At 46.4% G+C, this 23,898-nt stretch overlaps 1 protein-coding gene across 3 annotated transcripts in view; it reads left to right on the top strand.

Moving 5' to 3' along the window:
* The first annotated feature begins 930 nt into the window (after positions 1–930).
* STX3 (syntaxin 3) overlaps positions 931–23,898 on the top strand; it is a 48,122-nt gene continuing 25,154 nt past the window's right edge. For 2 of the 3 annotated variants that reach the window (XM_002821734.4, XM_024255086.3), the window contains exons 1-2: positions 1,975–2,278; positions 19,963–20,046. In XM_002821734.4, coding sequence (XP_002821780.2) covers positions 2,249–2,278; positions 19,963–20,046 — 114 coding nt within the window. In that variant the 5' untranslated portion in view covers positions 1,975–2,248. Of the gene's footprint in view, positions 2,279–19,962; positions 20,047–23,898 lie in introns of all 3 variants that reach the window. The other variant, XM_054524330.2, reaches the window with a different exon arrangement.

Genomic DNA, 23,898 nt, shown 5'->3' with positions numbered 1-23,898 from the left:
CAGTTGTGCATTTATTAACATATTCGTTTCAGCATTCCTGATTGCCTATATATGTGTGTACACTCTGTGTTTTCCTCTGGACAGAGCTAGCCCTTTACTGGTCTCCTCATTCATTAATGAATTAAAGTCTTTGATGTGTGTGCATTTTATATTTGTAGAGGAGTCATGATTTTACTCTTTTCAAAACAATTATCCTGTAACAGGAACCTTCTGAGCAGAGGCTGACAGGCCACCCTTGATTCCTGCTGTAGAAAGAGAATTTCTTACTCCAGACCTCAATAGTCCTTTTCAGATTCCTAACGTGAAGGGTTATTCATATCTCGGCCTCTCTCAGAAGACTCTATTTTCCTGAAGTGCGGGAACCTACCTATCCCTACTAACAAAAATGTGTTAAGGGGCAGGGCACAGTGGCGCACACCTGTAATCCCACCCCTTCGAGAAGCCGAGGCGGGCGGATCGCTTGAGCACAGGAGTTCTAGACCAGCCTGGGAAACATGGCGACACCTCATCTCTACAAAAAACACACAAAAATTAGCCGGGCGTAGTGGCGCACGCCTGTAATCCCAGCTACTTGGGAGGCTGAGATGGGAGGATGGGTTGGGCCCAGGGGATCGAGGCTGCAGAGAGCGGTGATCGCGCCACTGCACTCAACCTGGGCAACAGAATGAGACTCTGTCTAAAAAACAAACAAACAAACAAACAACCCCCCCAAACTCCCCAAAAATGTGTTAGGGGAAGGAGGTGGGACAGTATTTCTGATCTACTCGCCTTTCCTAGTATGACCACCAGGGGGCGCGGAAGCCCTCCCAGTACTAAGGCGGGACACCCTGCCCAGAGAGCACAGCCGGCAGAAGGAAGTGTGCCGGACGCGAGAGAGAACTAGGGCCGAGACCCGCGGGGCAGGCTCAAAGCCCGACCTCTGCCATACGCACCGTATCTTTATGGGAACCGATGAGGTCAGCAGGGAGCACGCATTCAGATGGCAGAAGAGGGCAAAGTACTGCTAGAATTACAAAGATATTTACAGCCTTTTAACATGAAAGCACAGAGCAGATCCTATTCTTCAGAATTAAATCTTCGGCTCGCCAGTCCCGTTTATGGAGCTCCACTCTGATGAATGTGTCATTTGTTCCCAGGAAGACAAATTGGGTAGGGAGAAGAGGGAGAGGCGGGGAGAAGACGAGATAAAGGGACGATCTGCTTTTCGGAAGCAGAAGCCGCCTGGGAACCACCTGCACACCGCGCAGGCTGCGAGGAGGGGGAGCGCTCCAGTGCAAAGCTCTGTATTTTAAAGCCCCTCCTCGCTCACAGGCTTCACAGCAAACTACGAAGTGGGTATCATCTCTGATTTACAGATACGGGAACGGGGTCCTCTTGAGAAACGATGCTTTCCCAAACGTATGCAAATTGTGAGTGCCAAGTGTCTCCACTGGCACTAACAACATCGAGCTGCTTACGTTTCTCGGAGCGGTCCCGATTTCCAACAAGCAAAATATCCAAATTCTCTGACCACTCTGACCGTCCTGGATCTCCAGATCTCCAGGTCTTTCCTCTGGACACCTCCCCCATCCCCCCACTTTCACTGCCAGCATCCCTGAGGCTGCGCGGGAACCCGCTACTCGGAATGCCTTCCCCTTGGCGGGATATTTTTAGAACACTCGACTGCCACCCAATGTAGCCCACATCACATTGTCTTATTTGTTTTCGGGAGCTCGTCCCCGCCTAGCAACGAGTCGGCTAAGAACTGGATCCTAGCGAGGAGCCCGGCACAGACAGCGAATGACCGCAGCCAGACAGTCGCTCTTGCTCTTCCTCGGCCCTGCGGCAGGATCCGCCGGTGCAGGGGCCTCTCCTCGGACTCCACGCGTGTCTGGAGGGCTCTCGGGTTAGGGAAGGGGGCTTTGGAGACGCCCCGGGCAGCTGGGCGGTGGCGGGACGCGGGCCCTTTAAGAAGGAGCGCGGGGCGCGGCCAGGTAGGGGCGGGTCCCGGGCGGATCAGCGCTGCGCCGGCGCCGGCCCGGGAGCCGGATTTGGAACGCGCGGCGCTGGTAGGGGCGGAGGGGGCGGCGCGGCGGAGGCTTCCGTGGCCTCGGACGCTCCTTCTAGCTAGCGGCCGCCGCCCGCCGCCCGCTGCCGCCTGCGCCTCCAGCTCCTTCGCCCCGGCGGGCCCGGCCGCCGCTTCCGGCAGCTCACCTGGGACGCGCTCACCTGGGACGCGCTACCTGCCTCTGGGCGCCTGTGCTTCAGGATGAAGGACCGGCTGGAGCAGCTGAAGGCCGTGAGTTTCGCCGCAGGCGGGGTGCTTACAGGAAGGGTGCTACATGGGAGAGGGGCTTCCCTTTGCTCCCCAAGTCGGGGCTGGAGGGGGCCCGAGCCTAAGGCTTGCCCTCCCCAAGCCCCCACCGCTTCCCGCACCGGTTCCGCACCCTCCCCTCCCCTGCGGGGTCATGTGTCCGGTGATTCATCGCTAGGCAATGATTTTCCTGAACGCCTGTAACCCTTCCATCCCGCAAGCTGGACAGTGTCTGTCCAGAGCTGGTTCCCGAAGTGGGTGCTTGGGCCCGGGAGGTCAGGGGTCCCTTCACCACCTGCCCACTGCTGCCTGGCACTATGCCCAGGACCAGCCTCCTCCTCCCTTTCCTGTTTCACTCCTGAGGTGCTACAGGCCTGGCTGCCCCTTCCCCCAGGGAGCAGCTCAGAGCTCCCTGGTAACCTCTGGAGCTGTGAGCGGGTCACATGCCGGGATGGGTCAGCTCCTCTCCAACCGGTAGTCTGTAATTGTTATCCCCGGGTGTCATTGTCCCCCCTCCCCCGCCGTATCTTTTGGAACAGCTGTGGTTAGGTCAAAGGATCTGAAGGTAGACTGCCTCCAGCCTTGGCTCCGCAAAAGCTGTAAAGCCTTAGGCTACTTACTCTGAGTCTCTGTTTCCTTATCTATCAAATGGGAATGATCGTACCCTAGGAATTTGTTGGGAGGATCAGATGATACAATGGAACTTGATACAGAAAAGGGTTAACGCATGGGGTTTTAAGCCAGATATTCATTGACTCATTCAGTACATAATTATTGAGTGTATTCTATGGGGAGGTCCAGTGCTAAGCCTTGGAGATTCAGTGGCGCAGGTTCTACCTTAATAGAATTAAAATCTAGCCCTTGACACTCGGGAGTTTTAGTCCATCTACTTTGGAGCTTGTTACAAGTGTAGCAGCTTAGGCCTGAGTCTAGCCCCGCAGAATCAATCTAATTATTCATCCATTTCCCCAGGTGATTCACGGGCGCATTACAGTTTGGGAAGCACTGGACTGGATTAGAACTGGGGTTGCCTCCTGGCTCCACTGCTTACTGGTGATCCCTTAAACTCCCAGCCTAAGTTTTATCATTTGCAAAATGGGTAGTTGTAAGGTCGAAATGCAACAGAACATGCGTAAGAACACTTTTAGGGTGCATGGCACGGGGGACTTAATAAATGGTGAAATATGCTAATAACTGTGAGTGCTCTTTGGAAAATGCGGATGTCAGGGACTGCTGGGATGATGTTACAAGAGTTTATCCTTTTTCTCCCTTGCTTGGATGAGACCTTCATGCCTGTTTCACCTGTTCTGTGTAGCAGGGCTGCGGAGGAGGCAGGTAGCTGGGGAAGTGAGAGAAGCAAAGGGACAGTTGCTTATTGTGGGAGTGGCCTCCCTGCCTCAGGCTTGTGCTTAGTCATCTCAGCCTCACAGCGTCCAGGTTACTGATGGGGCAGAATTTATTGCCCCTGTTTTTATAGATGGGGAAACTGCTGCTCACGGGGTAGGAGGGATGCTCCAGGACACATAGCCGGCCAGGGCACCACCAGGAGAGGAACCCAGGCTCTTGACACTCTCCACAGTGCTCCTTCCCTTGAAGCACGCTGGTTGGGGAGGCAGAAGGAAAAGAAGAGCACGATTTTGAAGATCTCTCTGTGTCGGCACATCCAGCAACCATAAAAAAGTACAAAACTGAACAGCAGACTCTTCGATTTGTTAGGAAATCCATTTCCAGAGGAAGATACTCCATGGCCTCTTTCAGTAGCTCATTGTCAACAATGAGCAAAGAGTCTTAACTGAGCTTTGAGTTCCAAGAATAAATTTAATTTGCCTGGGAACCCTGAGCAAGTCTTTTTGCCTCTCCTCGGTGCCTCATGGTCACCCTCTGTACAATGGAATTAATGATAGGTTTCCTCCCCTTCCCTCTTGGGGATGTGGTGAAAGTGAGACTGGAGATGTTGGTGGTATTATGGGAGGATTGTTCTGAAATCACAGGGTGGCTTCTGTAGCGTCTTGGAGCAGATGCATGGCAGCGCGGGACAAAGGGACACAGGTGGCAGGTTCCAAGACTCTGATCACTGTGCTTCTTTGCATCACTTAACTTCTCTGCTTCTCAGTTCCTCCTTTATACAACAAAGAATTGAGTTGATCTCAGAAGCCCCCTCTGGCGTTATTATAGGTTTTTGTTTGAAGACTGTTAAGGTTTACGTGAATTTTGGTGTCAGTTCACCTCCTCTTATCCCCTCTCCCCAGCCAGACTCCCAGGGATCACCCTCACTGAAACAAGATATGCGTCTTCTCCCTCTGATTTCCGTTATCAATTAGAAGCATTTGTTAACCTGCATGAAACAAATTGCACATTGAGCAGCCTGTGCAATCTCTTTCTGTGGTGTTCTTTCTAAATCCTGGGGAGGGGAGGTGGTAACTGCCTCCCGATAGCTGGAGGGCTTTCCGTGCCTGTGATTGGCTTTGTTCTGGATAGATACAAGGAGAACGTGTGGGGTTGATGGGTAGAAATGAGGAATCTGTAAGAAAGCGTTTTTAGTAGACAGAGCTGCCCAAGGATGGAGTAGATGGTGCACCCTCCAGCATGGGAAGGAAGCAAGAAGCTTGTTGAGATGTTGAATGTTGTAGGAATTTGAGCATCTCTTGGAGGGGAGGTGAACTAGGAGATATAAGGCCTTCACCAACCTTAAGAATGTGTGGTTTTATAAAATGCTTAATTGTCTGTGAGCCTGTCCTGAGGCTTTGAAGTCTACAGGGACTGAGGCCTCAAGAGTTGCCCCTGTAAAGTGGCTCATCACCCTTTTCCCATAGGATCATTGTGAGGGTAAAATGAGATAATCCGTGACAATCACCCACCACTGTGGGTGGTGTCCTGCTGGTAGCAGCATCCACACAGAAGGGCATCCCTTCCTGAGGCCATGGTCACAAGATCTGACTCACCTGGTCTCATCTTGTCTCATCTCTTGCACTGCTCTTCCTGGTGGGCTCCCTCGACAGCCTGCTTCTTCAGTGACGGAGGACAGGCTTGCCAAGAATGTGCAGTGCCTCTACCCAGCCTGTCCCAGGACATGGTTTTCTCTCACTTCGCAGCAGCTGAACTTTGAATCTGCTGAGTCCAGACAGTTCCTGCTCTAGTGATCTTTTGCATGGCCCTGTTTTCATTCAGCAAACATTTGCTGAGTACTGAGTACCTACTGTGTGCCAGTCCTTGTACTAGATGCTGGAGTGTAGTGGTGATAAACGCATGTTCCTGGCCCTTAGAAAGTTCACGGTCAGGTAGGAAGAAACAGAAGAAATAGACATGAGGATATCATCCTTTTGATAGAAGCAACCACAGGAAGACCCTGTTGGCCAGTCTTTGGAAGAAGGGAGATGGGCATGAGGCTTTGGGTGGGTTCCCAAGAAGAAGTAATGCTTGAGCTCAGCTGCTTCTTCCAGCCCAATCTGACCTTTTCAGATATGTAAAGGTGGTTGGAGATACATAAGGTACTTTACGTACCAGATACGTAAAGATACCTTGTATCTAATACTCTCAACCCTGCAAAGCAGAGTGGGTTTTTCTATTATTCTCATACTACAAGTGAGTGAATTGAGGCTTAACAAGAAAGGCAAGGATCCTAGATTGTCTTAATCACTCTCCCATTGGTGTATAAACCATCAAGCACATGACAACTCAAGGGAGCATCAGCAGAGTCGCATGTGTATGGTACCTGCTGACCACCATGATCAGAGCTTTGTGACCTCTGTGTGCCTAGCATCCTGCTGGGCATCAAGTTTAGGCAGGATTGACAAAGTCCTAGTATCAAAGGGTAAATGATCACATAGGGGAAGACAAAGACATGTAGTACATGACAAGAGGGCCAACAGTAATCAAAGGGATATGGTGGTAATGGAGAAGCCAGTGATGTGTGGAATAGAGGTGGAAGGCTTTGGACTCCCTTGGAGACTGATCTGTAGAGGACTAGAAATGACGTGGATGTAATGGCCCTTCAAAGACCAGCACTAATAGGGACACACTAATGAAATCAACCACCTGGAGCTCTAAAGGCCAGACTGACTTTTTACTCTCTCTGTGTCTTGCTGCTTCCTAAATGGCTGTTGTTGGCCTCCTTCCCCACTGGAAGCTCCAGGATCTTTGTGGAATCATAGTTCCTTAGGATAACATTATAACCCCATCAGCAACATGGAGCTGTGTACTTCCCCTTTAAAACTTAATTTGTTAATATTTATTGAGCCGCTTTTATGTGCCAGGTGCTTTGGATCATAACTGAACCTTAACATACCAATCTGCACTTCACTGAGATTCTGTCCTTCTCTAGTCATAAAATTTCATACAAGTCAGGATTCCTGCCTCCCCTCTTCTCTGTAGCTGGGAGGATTCATTCTCTGGAAGAGCTGTTTTTCTGTGAGCAGACGGGAAGCAGAGCTGAGAGTGATGGGGATTGAGTAGGGATTACAGCCCCATCAGCCGGAGGCCAGAAAATACTTGGATGAGAGAAGGGGATTAATTTTATTTTTATTCCTGTGAGTGTGGGGGAAGTTGGGGGAATTGGCAGGAGCTAAGGGAGGGACACTTGTTCATGTTGTCCTCTCTTTCTTCCAAAGCTTCCTCCCTGCCTTTTGTCAAAATTTCTACCCATCTTCCAAAACTCATTTTTTATAGGTAGTAGTGGTCTGTAACTGCAACCTAGAATACTCTTCTCCATTCTTGCAACTCTCACGGGGTGCATGTTGCTTTGCAGTGGGTTGTGTTTTTTTGTTTGTTTGTTTGTTTTTGTTACCATGGAGTGGGTTTGAAACCACTGTCCATTGCTTTTTATAAGTTGGACCCTTTATCTTCTAGGTCCTTTTGTCTTTAAGGTCAGTGTTTCTAGTACTTCTTGTCACCATATCAATTACAATAACAACGATCATTTATTGAGCAGCTACTGTTGGACAGACTTGTGCTACATACCTTACATACCTTGTCTCTAATTCTCTCAACCCTGCAAAGCAAAGTGGGTTTTTATATTATTCTCATTTACAAGCAAGGGTATTGAGATATTATTCTTATTTTACAAGTGAAGGAATTGAGGCTTAGGTTTGACTGAGATCCCCATCTGGGAAGTGGTGGGCTCAAGAGTTGAACATGCGTGTCTTGCTTCTTTGTATCACCTTACACTGTATTCGATCATCTCCCTAACTGCACTATATGCCCCTGATGCAACAGCAGTTATGATAGTCCTCTGGAGCCCCAGTGCCTAGCACTCTGCATGGTAGGCCTGTATTAAACATTTGTGTCTTAGTTGATTAATAACAGCTTGACCCTTACACATCCTTTACTCATTATTATGATTTATTTTTCTTGCTCCATTCCCTGTGGGCTGGTGAATCTTTACCTACCTGAAGTGGAACATTTACTGAGGGAACCCATATGTTTGCTAATGAAGCCAGACCTTACAGGTCCATCCCCAAGGACGGAGTTCCAAGGCTCCTAACTACACCTAAACACCTAGCCCAAGATGACATGGAAGGTTGCCCCTATTTAGAAAGACAATGAAGGCAAAGATGTGGCTACCATGGTGAAAACTTAGCTACTCCATTTTTCTCCTGGCAAAATCCTACATATCTCCAAAGTCTCAGTTCCAGTGTCATCCAGCTTCCCAGGCTGACAGCACTGACCATGCCTTTCCTCGGACCCCATAAACTTTACTTTTGGTGGTATATACAAATAGCCTCATGGTATTGCAATTTCAGATGCCGCTGGCTCTGTTAGTTCTTGTGCTCTGGGAGAGCACAGATGACGTGTGTCTCATTCTCTCTTGTACCTTCCCAGCCCAAAGCCTGTAAAGCTGTAAACCAAACCATCCCGTCGATGAATGGGGATATTCTGTAAATTTATTTGCCCGCAGATTCTGTAGTCCCTGAGGGGCCTTACCTCCAGCCAGCTTTATGTTAGGCCCCTCTGCAACTGCCCCCACCCCCATCTCCTCTCTCAGGGTAGCCTGCTTTTTGGCATTGGACCATTTCCATGGCAACTTTCCCCAGTCTCCATCTGGAAACTGAATGAAGTTCATCCCCCAACCTAAAGAGATTAGTGGAGCAAATACTGTCTGGGTATGTTCAGCTGTCTGGGTTAGGACAGCTCAGTATGGCATCAGGATTTTTTTTTTTTTAAATAAATTTTTAAGTTTTAGCCTACTTTTAGATATATGGAAAAGTTGCAAAGATAGTACAGAGAGTTCCTGTCTAGTCCTCTCCTGGTTCCCTCACTTGCTCACATTTTATACTACAGTGTACACTTAGCAAAACTAAGAGACTTATATTGGTACATTACTATTCACCCAACTCCAGACTTTATTTGGATTTCACTAGTTGTTCCACTAATGTCCTCTTTCTGTTCTAGGATGCGATCCAGGGCACCACATTGCATTCGGCTGTCACGTCTCCTTAGCTTCCTCTGGGCTGTCTGACAATTGCTTAGTCTCTTGTTTTTTGTGACCTTGTCGGCAGGGCTCCGGCATCTGTTTTCTAGTGCTCTGGAAGCACATTTCCTGTGGCCGGTGCTACAGGCTACAGCTAGGGTGGTGGTGGACCAGCCATTAAGAGGCAACACGCCAGATGGCTGAGGACAAAGTCCTGGCAGCCAGCTGCCCAGGCACACCTCCTAGCTCAGGTGCCCACTGTCCACAGGATCTTGGGCAGGTCGCTTGGTGTCTTTATGCATTAGTTTTCTCAGCTGTAAGATGGGGAATATCCCCAGAAGACTGGCCTAGGGATTAACTGTCATGGTCAATGGAAAGCACACATCTTAGAAGGATCCTCACTCAGCACAAGTTGAGTGTTTAATGAAGGTTGCGTATTGTCACTGTTATTTAAGTATTCTAGAATGACCATGAGGGAGAGGAAGCTTGTGGGACAGAGGCTGAAAGGAGGGGTTGGGGAGAAGGCTGAGGATGGAGTAAGACAGTATTAGTTCCTTTCTTCCTCCTCTCTGTGTCCTTGAGAACTGAATGCCGTGGTGGTGTCCAGAGGCCAGGACAGGAGACAGGGGAAGGGAGTGGAAGTCAGAGAGGGAAGAAGTGTGGGGTGGAGGAGGAAGGATCTAAAGGACACCTGAGATCTCCAGGAGGAAGAAGAAGGCCTTCTTTGAATCTCCTTGAATGGCTCCTGGGATGAGAGAGAAAGCAGGAAGAAGGTCTGATCTCCTCACCCTGAGTGGCCTTCTTGTAGGTTTCATTTGAGTAAATCCACTCATTCCTCAAAATTTCTCCAAGGAGTCACTTCTGCCAACATTCTCTAATAAGCTTCCACTTTCCCCAGGCTCAACTTTGAATTCAGGCGAGGTTGGGCACTGTGTCTTCTCTTGGGTGTATAATTCCTTGGGTTAAGCACTGTCCTCACGTGTCATGTGGTGTTGTGTCGCATGGACTGTTGCTTGGCAGATGTTAGATGTGCAATAAATACTGCCGGATGAATGAATGAACAAATGAATCTGTTACTTTGCATGGAACATTGTGGCTGTGCTGATGGGTGATGAGACCTTGAGATGCCTCTCTGAGTTAATGAAGGAGTGAACATTAGATTAGACCACCCAGGTTTCTAATCTTGGCTGTGTTCCTTATTAACTGTGTGATTCTGGATGAATTAACCTTCCTAGCCACAGATTCCTTGTTAGTGTACATAACATCTACCTAGGGGGCCTTTCCCCCCTCTTCTTCCTTTCTTGGGACTTTTAATCCTTCTTCTCTAGACCCACCTCAGGTCTGGAGAAGCAAAAGCGGGTAGGATGGCATGTGAGGATTGGACTTCAATGATTTTTGTATCCGACAAACAGAATGCAAGTTCTTTTGAAACACACATAGAAGATTAAGAAATACCATGTGTTAAGACACAAAGAAAATGCCAAATCTCACAGAATAAAAGTCATATAGGCCGTTTCCTAACAGTGATATAATTAGAAATTAATACAATAATTGTCCTCCCCAGGCTAATCCGTATTGGAAATGTAAGAACGCCTTTCTAAATAACTCTTGGGCTAAAGATAAATCAAAGTAGAAATGACAAACTATTTAGAAATAAATGATCGGTCGGGTGCGGTGGCTCACGCCTGTAATCCCAGCACTTTGGGAGGCCGAGGCAGGTGGATCACCTGAGGTTGGGAGTTCGAGACTATCCTGGCCAACATGGAAGAAACCCTGTCTCTACTAAAAATACAAAATTAGCCGGGCATGGTGGCGCATGCCTGTAATCCCAGCTACTCAGGAGGCTGAGGCAGGAGAATCACTTGAACCTGGGAGGTGGAGGTTGCAGTGAGTCGAGATTGAGCCATTGCACTCCAGCCTGGGCAGCAAGAGCGAAACTCCATCTAAAAAAAAAAAAAGGAATGATCACAAGAGTGGTAAATATCAAAATTTGGGAGAAGTAGTGGAAGAAGAATTGAGAGGGAGCTCTGTTTCTTTAAAAGCATATAGTAGAAAAATGACAGATTTAAAGCACATAAGGTAAATGCCAGTGAATACATGAAAATTCTCTCCTCCTGAGACATCCAGTGTCACCATCTAAGAATTGGCATTAGAATTGCATCTTTGACAGAAACTCTTAGCAAAAACAAGGCCCAATTTTCTGCTTTAGATAGCATGATCTTGGGCATTTAATATGTGCCTAGCATTGCTCTAAACATGTCACCTGTATGTGCCTAGCATTGCTCTAAACATGTCACCTGTAGTACTGATTTAATCCTTGCAACAATTCTATGAGCAGATTATTCTTGTCATATCACAAATGAAGAAACTGAGGCACAGAGAGGTTAAGTAATCTATTTAGACCATATAGCTATTAATGGTAGAGCCAGGTTTTCAACTCAGTATCTCTGTAGAGGTACAGAGATACATCTGACTGTCTGAGTTGGATTATATACACTGGTGTCTTTTTCACTCGTGCATATAGGTTAATCCAACTTAGTTTTATGGATGTTGCGGTATCCCCTGAAATAAACGAGAGCGTATTCACTGAGCCTGAGAGGGGAGGGCACCTTCAATTGCACGTAGTGGGGAACAGCAGGAGCCCTGGGCTCCCACAGACTTGCCTGTGAGTCCTAATGAGGTCATTTATTAGCTGAATCATTTTGGTTGAATTATTTAATTAAGCAGTTGTCTTATCTGAAACTGGGGAAAGTAATATTTGTCCCTCAGAGGGTTGATGTGAGAATTAATACATTTGAAATCACATAAGTGCCTGCAACAACACACACACACATTATCTATTATTATTATTATTATTATTGTTAGGGCACACTGAGTGGAGTGGGGTCCTCAGGGACCTTGGCTCTTGCCTAGTTGTCCACTGGCTCACTGGCCTTGAGCTCACTGATAGGATTTATTCTGCAATGTCTTCATCTTTCAAATAGGGCTAATTCTTTCCTCAAGTTGTTCACCTAGGGCTTTCTTCAAAGTAAAAGCATGAGGCTCACTTAGGATATCATTATCTGTCAATTTCCTCTTGATTTCATCTGATGAGTGTGTTGGGGAAGATGGAATTAAGTGAAAAGGGGAAGTGTGCCCACTGGGAGGGTTTCACTGGAAGAGAAAGCACAGCTTAGTGAGAGAACTGGGCACTGGAGAAGAGTCATTTGACTCTTCACATAGGAAACAGAGAGCATGGAGTGCCTGTTGAGAACCTACACTCAGAATTTCTGGCTCTTTAAAGAAGAGGGACTGGAAAAACCAGATGTTGGGCAGTGTGTGCATGGGGGTGTGTGTGTGTGTGTGTATATGTGTCTGTGTAGCCTTTGTAAGTGGTGGTGTTTGTCTTTAGTAATCCCCAGACCCTCATTTGGAGGGAGGCAGTTGGGAGAAGTGGGTAGCAAGGACAAGAAAAACCAGGCGTCAGGCTGGGTGCGGTGGCTCATGCCTGTAATCCCAGCACTTTGGGAGACCGAGGCGGGTGGATCACCCGAGGTCAGGAGTCCAAGACCAGCCTGAGCTACATGGTGAAACCCTGTCTCTACTAAAAATAGAAAAATTAGCTGGGTGTGGTGGTGTGCGCCTGTAATCCCAGCTATTTGGAAGGCTGAGGCAGGAGAATCACTTGAACACAGGAGGCAAAGGCTGCAGTGAGCCGAGATTGCACCACTGTACTCCAGCCTGGGAGATAGAGCGAGACTCTGTCTCAGACAAACAAACAAACCTCAGGTGTGTCATTGTCTCTTTGAGTTAAATTTATTGGGAGATAATCTGGGTTTATAAAGAAGCATCTGTGTCTCCAGAGAAATAATTGTTTAAATTTGGAGAAGAGAAGGTGCAAGAATTTGTACTCACTTGGTCGTGCCAGGAGGGGTGCTGCCCCACCGGCCCACAAATCTTTAATGCCCCACTGTGGGAAGTTAAGGACCAGATATACCCTTTCCCGTCTATTATTTCTTTGACCCAGAAACTTTCCTGGGGGCTCCTGGGCTTTCTGCCTTGTCCTGGGACCCTTTTGTCTGCCTGGGGTCTGGCACCTGTGGCAGGAAGAGAATCAGAGTTGGTGAACAGTGTGCTCTTCATCTGGAATGACTTCCTTTTTCTTTGTCTCATTCTGCCTTGCTGCTGTGATTTGTAAAAATTCTTAAGGAGATGCTGATGATTTAAACTGACGTTGCAGATGTGTTTTAACTTGGAAAGGAGGGACAAACTCTTTCTTTTTAGAAAGCACTTGTTCATCTATTTCTGTGATTTTCCAACTTTTTTTCTTTCTTTTGTGGCATTAGGACTCTTTCTTAAAATGAAATCTTATATTGAACCCCAGTGTATAAAGCAGATAAAAGTAAAGCTCTGCAGATTGAAAGGGGGTGAGGCTCAGGATGGCTACGTCCCCCCATTGGTTCCCCACTCCCTGAGTACCCTGAGTGGGGTTTCTGAGGCACATGTGAAGTTTCCTGGGTTTCCACAAATCTGCACTGGAAAGCCAAGCCCCTCCTTAATTGATGAGAAAGGCTTAATGGAAACAAATGTTGTCCCCAAAGGGCCACAGCTCCACTCTCTCAGCCCAGGATGCTTTCTGCAGGGTTGGGCTGCTTAGCTTCTGGGCCCCAGCTGCTCTCAGTGACAGGCTGCCCTGAGCAGCGTGCAGTGCGATAAGAAGGGCTTAGGACAGATGACTTAAGCTTGAGCCCTGTTTCGGCAAATCGGTGGCTGGGAGACCTTGAATAACTTACACCTTCTCTGACCTGCACGTTCTCAACTACGTACTGCAGATGGGATTCGTTGACGTGATGTACACAAAGCAGCTAGTGTCTTGTGGCCACCTAGCACCTACTAGGGGCTCTATGGGTTGCAAATATTTTTATAAATTATATGAGCTAATGAAGAGAGGAACCTGTGGTCAGATAGACTAACAATGATAGAGAAGGCAGTGGAGACAAAGACACTGCGCCTTGAGAGAGAGGAATTGCAGTTCAGTTGCTTGAGGTTGCATTCTGGGCCCCTGAACTCTTTCTACTTTCTGTCCAGAGAGGAGGTCATAGCCCTGGCTGTCCTTTCTGGATTTGGGCGCACACTTTAGGGGTAGGGTCGGGGGAGATAGATCCCAGGTTGGAGTTCAGTGTTGCCTAATCATTGGTGATATCTCTCATCTCCTGGGGCGAGAGGCATCTGGAGGTTGGGGAGGGGAGGAAGTTGATGGCTGGGCTTGTGGTTCACTTGTATGTTTTTTATTGTGGCTGATATTGCAGCTACTGTGATGTTCCTATTACCACATACATTGATTCTTTGATAAAGATGCTGAAGTTCTCTTCTTGGCTAAGCTCAGTCATGTGGGCTGAAGATAAGGGCATTGTGTGCTTTCCTTGCCCTTGGGTTCTGATGCCTCTAGATCTGCAAGAGAGCACATGTGTGTCAGAAGGGCAGGAGCCCTTGCCCTGGGATTGGTTGAGCTTGCTCTGTAGGGAAGCCTGCTGGTAGCTTCAGTTTCATGTGACTCCAGATAACATGCGATGATGGCCTCTTCCTTGAGTTTTCTGATCTGGACCAAACTTTGTTGTTGTTATTTTGTATTTTTGGAAGTGGCATGCTACAGTGGGAAAAACTCTGCATGGGAAAATGGAAATCCAGAAACCTGGGTTCTATTCCTTTCTGTGTCAGTAACTCATTATTTCATCTTGGGCCTTGGTTTCCCCCTGGTTTCTGTCTAGACCTCCTCTCTGGACAGAAAGTAAAAAGAGTTCAGGGACCCAGAATTCAACCTCAACGTTTCCCCTTTTCTAAGTGAGGGGATTTGATGGTAAAATCTTTAACATTGCATTCAGCTCTGAAAGTCCTGTATCTAAAGATACTCATATCCAGGTCAAAGCTATAGAGAAGTTGACTTGGCCAGATCTTATATATGGTTGCTTTATTGAGTTCTTACTGTGTGCTCTACATTGCATAGGGAACTTTAAAATATTATCGTATTGAATTCTCACAGCATCCCTGGCAGATAGCATATATTTCTTATAGAAGAAGGAGGCAGGGAAGAGGGGTGGATTTTGCAGGGATTCTCTCTGTTGCAGTAAAACCAAAGAGTACGTTTTGGCAGTGCTGGTAGGCATGCAATCACATTGCATGTGACAGGCAGATTCAGTCAGTTGATATCAACTTCAACTTTCTATGTGCCCAGCCTTGTGTCAGGTGCCCAGGAGATACTAGTAACACTTACGAGATACTATTCCTGACTTCAAGTTGGTTAAAATTGAGCTTGAAGTTGAGACTGCAACTCATTAAACTATTTGATAAACATGAAGTGGGGCAAGTTTTGTGGGAGAAATGGGCCCTGTGCCAGGCCTTAAGAATTGTGTTTGAATAGCAGAGTAGTATATGAATATTGGTTGTGATTGGGAATAAGGGGACATAGTGCTAATATGACTATTGATGGTGGTTGGGAATGAGGGGGCATGGTATTAAGAAAGCCCAGGAGCAGGAAGCAATGGGATGTGTGCAGAAGACATGAGGAGATCAAGTTGATGAGCAGAAGGTGTCTGGGGGAGAATAGTGGGAATATAGCTAAACACACAAATATGGTCAGCTTCCAAAGGGTTATGACAGACAGGCTGAGGACTTCTACACAGTAAGTAATAGGGAACCATCATGTATTGGGAAACAGGGACATAATGGGATTGGACCAGAGAGATAATGGAAGTGGGTATGGTCAGGAGGCTGTTGTAATGGTACGGGGTCTGCTACTCAAGGAAGGTCCAAAAATACTCTATTATTACTATTTTATAGATGAGGAAATTGAGGCTCAGAGATGTGTTACATGTGTGTAACTTTACAGGGAGGTAGCAGTGTGGTTTTGTTACATGGCTCTATTGCATAGTAGTGAGGTCTGGGCTTTTAGTGTATCCATCATCCAAATAGTACACATTGTATCCATTAAGTAATTTCTTGTCATCTACTCCCCTGCACACATGTATTGGGAAACAGGGACACACACATTTCTTTATCCAATCATCCATTGATGGATACTTAGGTTGATTCCATATTTTTGAGGCTCAGAGGGCTTAAACCATCTGTTTTATGTTCAGTGAGTAGCATGTGACGGACCCTGGTATAGAGCCCTGGCCATTATGTTGCCATGGAGCCGATCTTACTGACTTAGCCTTTAGTTTGAGAACTTCCTGTGGAGGAGGAGGAGGAAGAGGAGGATGGGTGCGGACAGTGATGACTCACAGGGGATTCTGCTCATGTAGACCCACATCTCTTCAGCGGGTCAATGGGGTTAGGCGCTGATATATGCCTGGTATTGTGCTTTCCATATGTGATCTCTTTCAGTCCTCATAAAGGTCATAAGGTCTGTGGGGGTATTACTACTTACAGGTTAGAAACTCAGAGAGGTTCGGGACTTGACTGAGGCATCCCAGCCAGTAATTGGTAACAGCAGGTTTTGGACCTAGGTTTCCCTTTGCCCATTTCACAGATTCTCACTGAAGGCGACCAGGCTGCCTGGCTAGATCTGCTCAAAGCCAAGAAGTAGCCATTGTGGATGTGGGGAATCCCTGTATGGATACTAGGGGTCTCGAGAACTTACGTCATGATGGAGTGATAGGTGTCTGCCTCCCGTGCTCCAGGTCACAGTTGTTCCCAGCTTCTGGAAACTTCCTTTAATCCATCCCATGATGGTAGCCTCTTCCCATTTCCTTAACACATGTGTTTGAAGACTGAATTGATGTCTTGTAGTGTATACGTGTGTGTGTGTGTGTGTGGATATATGTATGTGTTTGTGTGTGGGGGGGAGGGTGTGTGGGTGTGTGTGGGTGTGTATTTGGAGGGGGTGTGTTGGAATGTGGGTGTATGTGTGTAGTGCGGTGTGGGTTGTGGGTGTCGGTGTGTGGGAGCTTGTAGATGTGTGTGGGAGGGTTATGAGTGTGTGTGGGTGTATGTGTGGAGTGTGTGTGTGTAGGATGTGTGTGTATGTGAAATGGGTGTGGGTGTATGTGTAGAGTGGATGTTAGGTGTTTGTGTATGTGGAATGGGTGTGGGTGTATGTGTGGAGTCTGTGTAGGGTGTATGTATGTCGAATGGGTGTGGGTGTGTGTGTGGAGTGTGTGTACGTGTGTAGCATGTGTGTATAGGGTGTGTGTGTAAGGGGTGTGTGTGTGTGTGTGTGCTGTATGTGTATGAAAGGTATATGAAGGGGTAGGGGTGTATGTATGGAATGTACATGTGTAGGGTGTGTGTATGTGGAGTGTATGTGGGTGGGAATATGTGTGGAGTGTATGTGTGTAGGGTGTGTGTTTATGTGTAGGGTGTGTGTATGTGGGGTGTGGGTGGGCGGGTGTATGTGTGGAGTGTGTGTATGTATAGGGTGTGTGTGTATGTGGGGAGTGTGTGTGTGTAGGTATATGTATGTATACAGATATACTTGAGGTCTGTCCCCTCAGTAATTCTCTAGATGACTCTGAAGAAAGGATACTCCCCAGAAAGCTTATTGACTTACTCTTCTAGAGGAAGACCGGGTTACATTGAACCTCTTGGGAGCTGGAACTCTCTAGAGGTTGCTGAGGGGCCTGAGAGTTGATGATACTTGATGAAGGGAACATTTTGTCTCAAACTTTAGAAACTGACGGTGAATCCTGGCTGCTAGTCTCTGTGGAAGCTAGTTATTTATTCAGCTAAAATTGGTTAAATTTCTATTATATGCCTGGTACAGGGTGAGCACTCAGGAAATGTGGAATAAATTAATTAATGACAAGTACAGTGCTCAGTTTTAATTGCAAGTGACAAAACCCAAGTCTGGCTAAATGAACTTAAAAAAGACATATTAGGAGGATACTGTTCAACTCATTGAAAGAAGACTAGGGAAGATCTGTAGAACCTGCCCAAAGCCAAGGGGTGTTGTGGGAAGCATGGGAACGAGGGCAGCTCTGGGAATTTCATGGACATCTCTGGGGGCAGCCATCGACTGACTCGGGCCCATTCACTTCAGACTCCTTTCACAATTCAGATTCCTCAGGGAGCCTGGGTCACGGTTGATCGACTCCCCCAAATCATGTGGAGGGCATGAGGGGTTGCTCCACAGAGGAAGGTGTTTCGAGCAGACACAGACACACATGCAAGTATCCACTTCAGCTGGGTGCAGTGGCTCACAGCTATAATCCCAGCACGTTGGGAAGCTGAGGCGGGTGGATTACTTGAGGCCAGGATTTTGAGACCAGTTTGGGGAACTTAGTGAGACCCCCATCCTTACAAAAAAATAAAAAAATGTAGCGGGGCCTGGTGGTGCATGCCTGCAGTCCTAGCTATTTGGGAGGCTGAGGCAGGAGGATCACTTGGGCCCAGGAGGCTGAAGGTGGGGTGAGCTGTAATTGCGCCATTGCATTCCAGCCTGGGCAACAGAGTGAGTCCTCCTGCATAAACTTGCCCCCCCTGCCCCCCAACTCCCACCCGCAGAATCTCCAGGAGTTTGTAGTCAGTGGGGAAAGACAGGTGAGTAAAGGGGTGAGTAAAGGGCTGTGATGGTTGGTGTCGAAAGTTTGTGCAAAGTGCAGTGGAAGCTTAGGGAGGTTTTAACTTTTGCATGTGGGAGCCATGCCCAGGTCAGGCATACAGAGGTTGTCCGAGCTGAGTTTTAAGGGCTAAGGAAATTTTTGTCAGTTGGACCAACGCCTTTCAGCAGGACTCCCTGTGTGATAGAGTGATCTAAAAGAATGGTGTGTCCAGAAAATGGTGTGTCCAGGTGCTTGCTTGTCTAGAGTGTGCATCATAGAAGAAGTATGGGTGGAGCTGGATCTTAAAGGGCCCCACGTGCTCTGTTAGGCACTGGGCCTTTAAATTCTAGGAGTTGAGCTATCCTTGGATGACGTTACGTGGCAGAGGGACATGGTCAGTTGTGAGTTTGGGGAAGTTGATCAGGGAGGTGGTAGCAGTGCCCTCAAATTCAACTCCCTTGAATGTGGCTATTAAGCTGGGGATGCTGATTGTTGCAGACCAGCCAGAGAATGAGATGCTGGGGGAGCCAATCAAGAGACTCTCCGCATGGCTGGAGAATCCCAAATAGCCATAGGTTTTCCCACTAACAACTTCTGCTGTGGATTCAGGGGGATGGTAGTGGGTGAAGGAAAGAGGCTTCTGGTGGCATTCATTGCCCATGGAGTTTGAGTGTTCGAGAGTGCTATATCTTAGACTTAGGGGGTCAGAGGCTGCTGAAGCTTGTGAAGAAGCAGGCATGGGGGGTTTATCCCCTGCCTCACCTCCACCTTTCACAACAGTCCCTGTGCTTAGAAATCAGCAATGTGCTGTGCAGCAGCTGTCTGGGAAGAACATTGAAGAGGAATGTAGAAACAGCTCAGGACCTTATGCTGGGTGGGAATGGAATCACTTCGTTTAGATGACCATTTTGTGAATTTTTACAGAGGAAGTTGAATGAGATTGAGAAAGCTTGGGTCCCCAGAGGTGGCTGGGGGCCGGGGGAGAGCTTCCTCTTTCTTATAAACAGGAGTTTCTGACAGGGAGTGACATAGCATTGTTTCCTTTGTGATAGGTGGTTTCTGAAAACAGGAAAATCTTTACTCCTAATGTGAAAATTGAAAGCTTGTGCTTTGTAGGAATTGTGTCTGGAACCTGTTTGAACAGTGTGGAGAAGGGTTTAGCAACCCTGGGGTTCAGATCCAAAAGATAAGTTCAATTCTACCTGTTGCCGTGTTTTAGCTGTGTGGTTTTTGCCAAGTTACCTAACCTCCCTAAGTTTTAGGTTCCTCAACTGTAGTGAGTTACAGTAACTACCACCACCACCAACAGCAACAAAACCTAGCATGTGTTGAACTTACAGTGTACCAGGCACCATGCAAAAGCATCCTATATTCATTATATCTTTTATACCTTACACAATCCTATGAAGCAGGTAGTGTTGTTATCAGCATTTAACAGATAAGGAAACCAACGCACAGCAAGATAGGTAACTTGCCGGTTCCTCCCTTTCTCACCCCTCACCCCCTGAAAGAAAACACATACACACACACACACACACACACACAAAACCCAGCAATTGGTAGAGCTAGGATTTAATTTCAGATGTTGAGACACCAGAGTTTGATATATCAGAGAGCTGTTATGAGTTTTAAAGGAAATTGTGTGTAAAATGCTGAATATAGTTCCTAGTACTTCATGAGCATTCAATAATGTTAGCCATTTATTTTGTTTTTAGTCTCACTCTGCTCTTTTTTGCCTTTTGCAGAAGCAGCTGACACAGGATGATGATACTGATGAGGTTGAGATTGCTATCGACAACACGGCTTTTATGGACGAGTTCTTTTCTGAGGTAGGCAACCTTCCTGTATTTTTTTCTAAATGTACATAAGGAAACACGATTTCCTTAATAAGAATAAAAAACCTTAGATTTTTCAGGGCAGCAGAGGATGGTCACAGTCTTTTCTAGAGTGGGATGGCCAGACAAAGAAATTAAAATGACATTATTTTCAATATTTACTTGAATCTGGATTTTTAAAAATCTTAAGAAAGTCAGCAGAGGGTCAATTATATGTAATTGAAGAGATGCTTTTAAAGTCTTACGCCGTATGACAACAGTTTAATGATATCCTTTCTTGCTTAAAGTACATAACAAATATAGAATCAACCATAGGATCACAATCATGAGTATAAAACATTGCATCTTTAGGCTTGTGATTCAGATACATCAGATGTGTAGTTTTGAAAATTTTGGGGCCAGACATGGTGGCTCACGCCTGTAAGCCCAGCACTTTGGGAGGCTGAGGCAGGTGGATCACTTGAGGTCAGGAGTTCGAGACCAACCTGGCCAACATGGCAAAACCCTGCCTCTACTAAAAATACAAAGATTAGCCAGGTGCATCTGTAATCCCAGCTACTTGGGAGGCTGAGGCAAAAGAATCACTTGAACCTGGGAGGTGGAGGTTGCAGTGAGCTGAGATCGCACCACTGCACTCCAGCCTGGGTGACAGAGTGAGACTTCGTCTCATTAAAAAAAAAAAAAAAAAAATTATAGTCCCTCTGACTTAATTCTAGTGGTAACTGAGAAACGAAACTGCCAGTTTACTTTTGTAAAAGTTCAACAGGGGCAAAAATGGGTTCATGTCTACAGATCCATGTACTGTGATCTTAAAGGTCTTCGATGGGATGGTGCTATAATAGGTAGGTGGTGGAGGAAAGCTTGTAGAGGCAGTAGTATATCGTGGATGAAAACACTGGCTTTGGAGCTGGGTAAACTTGGGCCCAAATGTCAACCCTGCTTCTGAGAAGTTGTTGATTTCATGAACATTCCTTAACAATCTGTGTTTGGGCTTCCTTACCTGTAAATCAGGATTGATAATGTAATTTCCTATAGGTAGGATCACCTGCGCATAGGAGTTTGAGGCTGCAGGGAGCAATGATCATGCCACTGCATTCTAGCCTGGGCAACAGAGTGAGACCTTGTCTCCTAAAAAAAAAAAAAAAAAAAAATTCACTGGTGATCCAGTGTTTAGGTAAGAAAAGAAAAAAACAATAAACAACAAAAATCCCCATTGAGTGGCATAAGGATTAAGAGGAACAGGCCAGGCGCAGTGGCTCACGCTTGTAATCCCAGCACTTTGGGAGGCCGAGGCGGGCGGATCACAAGGTCAAGAGTTCGAGACCAGCCTGGCCAACACAGTGAAACCCTGTCTCTACTAAAAATACAAATATTAGCTGGGTGTGGTGGCAGGCACCTGTAATCCCAGCTACCCTAGAGGCTGAGGCAGGAGAATCGCTTGAACCCAGGAGGCGGAGGTTGCAGTGAGCCGAGATTGCGCCACTGCACTCCAGCCTGGGTGACAGAGCTAGACTCCGTCTCAAAAACAAACAACTACAAAAAAACCAAGAGGAATAATGTTTGTAACACAGCATAGCATCTGGCATATATGTGCTTAATGAATGATACTTCAAAAAGCAAAAACAAAAAGGTCACTATTGTTGAAGTTTCTGCCACCATACTATGGTTTCTTAGGTTTTTAATTTCCCCTGGAAAGAAAACAAGAAGTATCATGCTCTTTTTGCAGAGAGAATGTGATGCTTCCCATCCTCTAGACTGTGGATGTGGAAAAGTAACCCTCCAGTTTTTTTTCTGAAAGGAATGGAGTGGGGCTTGACGGTTCGTGCCCATTTATCTGTTAGAGTAATAAACAGGAATTAAAAATAAACTTGAGTGTGTGCTGGCCTGATTGGGAAGTTGGCTGTAAACTCTCCACAGATCCCCACCCTCCTCACAGGCGGGTCCATCAGAGTCATAGTGAGATCAAACGACACTTAGGCTTTGTGAGTCCAGTGTTACTCCAATTGTGGATCATGGAAGGACAATATCCTTTCACTCCGTGATGGGGGTGGACTTAAGGAGATGTTTGAAGTCTTTCTAGCTCATTTCAGTCTGCCTTGGAGAACCAGATACATTGAAGAACTTCTTCCCTAAGATAAGGAATCTTTTCCAATAACTGTGTTCTCCTTTTTCTTCTGAGCCAGTCAAAGGGTTCCCAAGAGGACCCTCTTTGTTAGGTGGGAAGATGGTGGGCTTTGGCCTCTAAAACATGGTTTGAGTCCACTTTTCAAGCATTTTGTAGCAGTGTAACCTTGGTCAGGTTGCTTAACCTCTCTGAGCTTTAATGTCCTGCTCTGGAAATTGGGAGTGTTGGTACTTACCTTTCAAGGATGCCATGAGGATCATATGAGATCACACATCTGGGAAGGATCGTCAGACAGAAAAGCACTGGATGGGTGATAGCTACTTCTGAAGAGGCCTTTGAAGATTTTAACAAGACCTTCAGGGCTGCTGCATTGCTTATTTCTTTCTCTTTGTTATATGTGTATCTGTCATTTAGGGAAAAACCCCGTGAAACTTATATTTAGAGTGGAGAAGAGGGATAGCATGGGGAGGTGGAAAGAACATGATCTTTGAATTAAATTCCATATCTGCCGCTAGCTGTGTGATCTTGGTCACATTCCTTAACTGTTCCAAGTATCAGTGGGTTTATCTGTAAACTGGGGAGAAAAATATTCATGTCATAGATTTGGTAGAGATTAAAGGAGCTAATGCTCAGAAAGTACTTAGCATGGGGTTCAGCAGCGTTACTTTCCTCTTTTCTTGGATCTGATAGAGCACAGAGAGGATAAGGCCTTGGGGGAGTGGGGAGAAGTAAGAGGGAGTGGATCAAGTACGCTCTGGCCCCACCTAACATGGTCTGAATCTCAGCTCTGCCCATTACCAGTGGTACAATTTTGGAAAAGTTAACTACTCTAAACCCCAGTTTTCTCTAAAAAGAGAATATTACCTGTTGGTTTTTATGGATATAAAATGAGAAAGGGTATGGGTGCACCTAGCACAGTGCTTGACATCTAGTAGATATGTTCTCATCACCCTTCTGTCCCCCAGTGTACTTGCGAATAAGTAGACCACAAAGTTTATTTTATAGAATGTGGTGTAGAAATACTCTTGAAATTGGGATAAATTATGTTTCAGAGAATAGAGATTTGGGGAAATGAGAGATTGTCCCCCTCTGTGTGACTGGTGATCATGCCCTCTACACCCTGCAGGTTATATAATTAAGTCGCTTTCTTGGGAAACCACTCTTGATAAAACTTACTGTTTGGACTGGTTCCAGGAGGTCATCCTTGGTTATTTGCTGAGAGTATGAATCACAGCTTAGTCATAGAGGCATTTGCAAGGTGCACATGAAGTCACAGGACCAGGGTGTTTTCAGAATGTGATTTGCACTGTCAGATTCCATTGTATCTTCTCTAGCTTCTTGATCGTTGGAGAAAAAGATTGGCCCTTGGGTTTTCAGGCCACTTTGGCTGATCAAGCCAGAGCCTGGTAAATGATAAATGCCACATTTTTGTCTAATTTGCAGTTGTCTATATTTTTCTTGGTTTGTTTGCTCAGTTGGCAGAAAGTAATGTTCAGATGAAACAGACCTGCCTTTGGAGGCAGAAACATTAGGGGTTTATTTTTCTGTATTCGTTATCTATTCATCAAAGTATTTGAGCGCTTACTGTCTTCAAGATAGCATGTTAGGTGCTGGGGATCCAATGTTCTGTGTGATGGGATTCTCGACCTCTCTTGTCTCCTTATCTGGTAAGGGTGATAGAAATTTTTAAAATGTTGTTATATGATAAGAAAAGTGTCAGT

This window comes from Pongo abelii, chromosome 9 (assembly GCF_028885655.2).
Source record: "Pongo abelii isolate AG06213 chromosome 9, NHGRI_mPonAbe1-v2.0_pri, whole genome shotgun sequence".
NCBI lineage: Eukaryota > Metazoa > Chordata > Mammalia > Primates > Hominidae > Pongo > Pongo abelii.
This window is presented reverse-complemented; position numbering and strand designations above follow the sequence as displayed.